Below are 5185 nucleotides of genomic sequence, written 5' to 3'. Positions count from 1 at the left end.
TTTTAGAAGAGTTGACAAATCAAGATGACACTGAGACTTGAGTCTCACTTAAAGGCTGATATTTTCACCATAATTGGAAACACTACTACAGCGTTGTTATATTACCTGCTCTGAATGCTACTCTAGAAATTCGGGCTCTTCTTTGTGACCTCTGAGCATCAATCATGCACTTGTAAATGCATACCTGAGTATGCCTGGCATCCCTCTTTATCATACCTCCCCTTCTCTGTCTGGCTCTGCAAGGCAAACAGGGTATAACAATAGGAGTGCTGGAATGTTCCTGTGTGGGGCTGACCTTTGTATCACTGTTAATCCTCTATTTTCAGAGGCAAGAGAGATTAAGTTAAAACTGAACTGAAGCCTTTTCTTGGCCATAGGCTGACCTGCTTTTCCTTTTTGCAAATCCAAACGATTTAGCAAGATTCTCCTCTTCTCAACCCCCTACAAACCTTCCACCCTGAACTTCACACCTTCCCAACGTTAGGGAAAGGCAGGAAGTTTTCCCTGTGGGTTTTCTTTGTGACGACATGATGGGGCAGGTCGATCAGTGGGGAAAACCCCATGTGAGAACACGCCTTCTGTGTACATTCCCAATATTTGGTATAAATAAGGCCATCTAGGCTGCTATCAGAGCATAACAGCACTCCCAAGGCACTGGGTATGCAAGACTGAGCATATCTATTCCTTGAGCTGAAAATGATGTGCAGAAGCAAGAGTTTGCTGCTGGCGGCTTTGATGTCAGCACTGCTCCTCCACCTCTGCAGCGAGTCAGAGGGTAAGTGCCTCTCTTTCTGCTAGCGCGGGAGGAAGCACTGTTTTCATTTTCCTCTAAGCCATGGGCTCATCTGGGGTTCTGAGGGATGGAATCCTTGTGGAAAGTCTGCAAGGAGAAGTAATGGGAATTGTTATGTCATAGGTGAGTGGTGGAAGGAAGGGCTACAGCTGCCAGTGTGGCTTTCCTCTCTGCTATCAGTCCCTGCACAGTTTGGGAGTGGCAGGCTCTTAGAGACCCCTGAACTTCAGGACAAAGAAAAAGTGCTGTTTCTGGGAGTGCTATAAATTGTGTAACATTACCAGTAAATGGGTCCCTCTGAAATGTAGAAAACAATTCCACTTTTTGGACTTTCTCACCTATCAACTAAACAGGTTTAGCAAAGCTTAAAATTCATCCTTTAGTGGCAGGTTATGGTACCTGGCTTCATCATACCCACAAGGCCTTGGAGACATTGTTTGTCAACTATGAAATAACATTTATCTCTTACCTTATGATAGGTTGGAATTTAACTCAGGGGAGTGGCCAGGAATTGCTTTATTACTGTACATCACTTTTAGCAACAGGTGCATTCCTGAAAATGCACATGTTGAACCTAAAAGTCAATTTTCTTTTGTAACCCCACTTACTAATACTCAGTGCCTAGATAATAGATTAAAATCTGCCAATGTATTCATTTTCTGAATTTGGAAATTTATCTATAGGGATTTCTTCAAGTGATGATGCTTGTGGGAAGATTCTGGAGTGATTGTAGTGAACTGAAATGACACATTGTCAATTTGTGTACTCCACTTATGCAAAGTTATGTGTCTCCAAACCGTATTATTGAACCAAAACTTTCTAGTACAGACACTATTTTTTAAGAGAACTGGGAGCTATGTTAAGTTGAATCTCAAAAACTCCATATAGGTTTCAACGACATGAAACTCTTCCACTAAATAGTTTATTTACCATATAAATCAGAGCCACTAGACTTTACACAACTTCAGACAGTTCCATAATACTAATTGTAAGATAAGTGCATTTAAGCGCACTCAATACTGTTTATTTCTCTTTTAGCAGCAAGTAACTTTGACTGCTGTCTCCGATATACAGAACATGTTCTTCATCCCAAATTTATTGTGGGCTTCACACAGCAGCTGGCCAATGAAGCTTGTGACATCGATGCTATCATGTAAGTTATTAAGTTATTTCAGTTCAATTGTACCAGAAATACATGGGAATTTCAGGTATAAAAATTTTTGCCTCTTTGGAGTTCATTTAGAAATTACTGACATGGCAAAGATTTAGTAGGACCTCTCTACTTCAAAGTTTACTGTAAATAGTACAGGAATATGGAAAAGGCTTAGTTTTTTCTTGTAAAAAGAAACAGTATAGGGCAAAAATCACTTTCTGAGATAAACTTATAGGCTATTAAAATACTATCTCAGGAAATTATGAGAGATGTATATTTTGAAATGAGCATCTTCCACCAGAAAATGGTTGGGGCTACAAGCAAAGTCTCAGACTAGTTATACTCTCACATACAATATTCTTGATTCATAGAGAATACTCCATTTGGAATGATGTAAATTATTTATCAGATATATACATGTTACATGTAACCACCAGCTACAAAATTAAATGACAATTCTGGGACTTTGTCTTCCTGCCATTGTGTAATCGCTGTTACATTGTGGAGAAAATCAGGGAGAATCACTTAGATTTCTTGTCAGGCTTTCTCAGGAGCATTTTTTTTTTTTTTTTGCATTTTATTTCGCCTCTGTAGCAGAAGTGTTTGGTGTTTAGAGCAATCAGTTGGAATATAAAATTTCCATTGCATGTTCTGTGAAAAAAAAAAAAACAATAACAACCCAAAACATTTAAAATCTCATTAAACACAAATCAAATTTTCTGATTTTGCAGCTTTCATACCAAGAAGAAGTTCGCTATATGTGCAGATCCAAAGAAGAACTGGGTGAAACAAGCTGTGCATATCCTCAGGTATGGAATATTGATGACCAATTAGCCTCTCTTCAAATGTTTGGGGAAAGAACATGCAAAGGGGTGGACCATGCTCAGGCTTGCTGGGATTCTGTAGCCTGAGCACTGTGAAATTTTTAAAATGGAAATTTGAGTTAAATCATGAAAACAAAAGAATTCATTTTTTCCACTTATAGATCCACCATCATCACTATTATTTTAATTTAGTGATTTTTCACAGGATGTATTAGATTCCTCTATGCACTTGATAGTCACTAGCTCCTTGATACTTGTTGCAAAGTTGCCTCCTATTTATATAATTTACAGACTACTTAACCTTTGATTGTTTGTTAAAAACTGAAAAATAAATGTTAGTTAAAAAGAGATCAATGGTTCTTATCTACATTGATAGTAGTAGAGAGCACCATTTTATCAATGGACAGAAGGCACCTAACACCAGTGTGTCACGGACACTAAACTTGGAGACAGAAGACAGTTGTTCATATCCTGTTTCTGTCACTGACTAGCTGAATTATAGTAGGCAAGGCCCATCCTTTCTAAACCTCGATTTCCTCATATGGACTCTGAGCTGCTTGTCATTGCAACATGACATTAAAGGCATGTGACCAACCTTCGGGTACTTTGGTTACACTTTCTTTGCTTACGCTTTTCTTCTTTTATGACATTAAGGGCATGTGACCAACCTTCGGGTACTTTGGTTACACTTTCTTTGCTTACGCTTTTCTTCTTTTTTCTCCACAGTCAAAGAGTCAAGAAAATGTAAAAACTAATGCTCTTCTGGAATGGAATTGGACACAGCCCAAGAATATAAAGAACCTAGTTGGAGATTTTACTGGCACAACGTTGAGGGTTTAGTACTTACCTGATCTGTGCCTCCTTGGACTTGTCCAGTTAATGACGTTGATACATATTGCATCTTAGTTTGCTTTCTTTAAGCATCATGTTGGAGTTAAACTCTATTCTATGTTAAGTTATTTATAGCTGTAGGTTTTCTGTGTTTAGCTATTTAATATTAATTTCCCATAAGCTATTTGTTTAGTGCAAGGTATAAAATTATGTTTTGGGGGACTAAGATTATATGGGTATTCTTGCAAGCAACAAGCTATTTTTTTAAAAAAACTATTTAACATTCTTCTGTGTATATAGTTTTATCTCCTATAATAAAAGAGCAAATGTTAATGAGAAGGGTAAATAATGAAAATTAAAAAAAGAACCAAAAAGTTGTTTGTTGATCAAGTATCATTTATTAATATCATTCATTAAGATGTGTATTGAAAACATTTAAAGGCACAGTAAATATGAAAATTTTTTGAAAAATTGTATTCCCCACTTACTTCTGCTTGGATGTTCCCTTTATTTCTGTCCCTCATGGTCCTGGACTTAATTCTTTATAAATTATAATATAAAGGTTGTTCTTTTTTTTATTCAAAGTCATCCAAACCAAAAATTAGAAAGATCCTGTATCTGAGATCCACAGCCCAGTGTCTATCGATATAAAACTTTTTTTAAAATAAAAAAGAGTACCTGTATACTGTGTGACTCCGGGGATACAACAACTATTTAGAAAATACCTTGAGAAATTACTCAGCTCATCTTTCTGTCATCAGCCAGGATCCTAGGAATGATCATCGCAGCATAGGGACATTTCTCCAAAGTCCTTCTGAGTGATCTTTAAGCAGTTTCAAAAAGGAAAATGACTGCTCACAGGGTTCTTAGAAACTGACTGCCTCATTAACCAGAGGGGAGACTTCAAATGTGTGAAGCCTAGCAAAAACCCAGCAATAAGATGAAAGGACCCTGACCCACATAGTTGCTGTCACAAAAGTTCATGGAATGACTCAACATAGTACTCCAAACGGTCTGCCTCAGATTCTAAAGGACACTAAAGATCACTGGAGGCAGGCATGCTGATGATATGATGCAAAGTCCAGATGCAAAATCCATAAAGTAGGGCAGTGGTGGGTCATTTGATGCAGAGCCAAAAAAAGTAAGTGGCTCAATGTGCCTCAAAGGCATCTCTGTGCCCAGGAATAGTAACACTGAGTCATCAGGGAAAGTATGCTCAACATCCTGTTTGTTTATTCATCAAACACAGGTTTAGTACCTATTATGTGCCAGGCACTGTGCCAAGTGTTGGAGACATAAAGTGATTTAAGACTTGGTAACTGCTCCTAGATAATTAGGGCTGAGCAATATGGTGTGAGGGAAGGGTGACAAGTAAACCAGCTATTACAACACATGGTACAAGCATTTTAATAAAGAAAGTCACTGGATGCTATTGGGCATCATTAGTGAAAACTTCCAGAAGAAAAGAATATTCAGTTGAACCATATTAAAGAGCTGATATTAATGCTCTTGACTTACGAAGAAGACAGTCTCGTATGGTTCAGCCCAATACTTGAGATGAAGTAAGAAAGACCAGTAGGAGGT

At 37.8% G+C, this 5185-nt stretch overlaps 1 protein-coding gene across 2 annotated transcripts; it reads left to right on the top strand.

The window, feature by feature from the left end:
* Nucleotides 1–635: 635 nt before the first annotated feature.
* Nucleotides 636–4165, top strand: CCL20 (chemokine (C-C motif) ligand 20). Of its 2 annotated transcripts, none has more exons than XM_008591104.1 (4): nucleotides 636–775; nucleotides 1835–1946; nucleotides 2678–2755; nucleotides 3497–4165. In XM_008591104.1, the coding sequence occupies exons 1-4, from the start codon at nucleotides 697–699 to the stop codon at nucleotides 3516–3518; spliced, it is 291 nt and encodes a 96-aa protein (XP_008589326.1). In that variant the 5' UTR covers nucleotides 636–696; the 3' UTR covers nucleotides 3519–4165. The 2 variants fall into 2 exon arrangements, with proteins under 2 accessions (XP_008589326.1, XP_008589325.1); XM_008591103.1 differs by having other exon boundaries at nucleotides 1832–1946.
* The last annotated feature ends 1020 nt before the right edge of the window (nucleotides 4166–5185 follow it).

This window comes from Galeopterus variegatus, unplaced genomic scaffold (genome assembly GCF_000696425.1).
Source record: "Galeopterus variegatus unplaced genomic scaffold, G_variegatus-3.0.2 Scaffold6642, whole genome shotgun sequence".
In the NCBI taxonomy this organism is placed as follows: domain Eukaryota; kingdom Metazoa; phylum Chordata; class Mammalia; order Dermoptera; family Cynocephalidae; genus Galeopterus; species Galeopterus variegatus.
The sequence above is the reverse complement of the archived record's forward strand: the minus strand, read 5'-3'. Positions and strand labels throughout refer to the sequence as shown.

Bases quoted from the DNA above. Each gene is read 5' to 3' on its own strand.
- CCL20 (XM_008591103.1), top strand. From the start codon at position 697: ATGATGTGCAGAAGCAAGAGTTTGCTGCTGGCGGCTTTGATGTCAGCA. The intron at 776-1,831 runs GTAAGTGCCTCT...TTTCTCTTTTAG, and splicing joins CCTCTGCAGCGAGTCAGAGG to CAGCAAGTAACTTTGACTGC. The intron at 2,756-3,496 runs GTATGGAATATT...TTTTCTCCACAG, and splicing joins CAAGCTGTGCATATCCTCAG to TCAAAGAGTCAAGAAAATGT.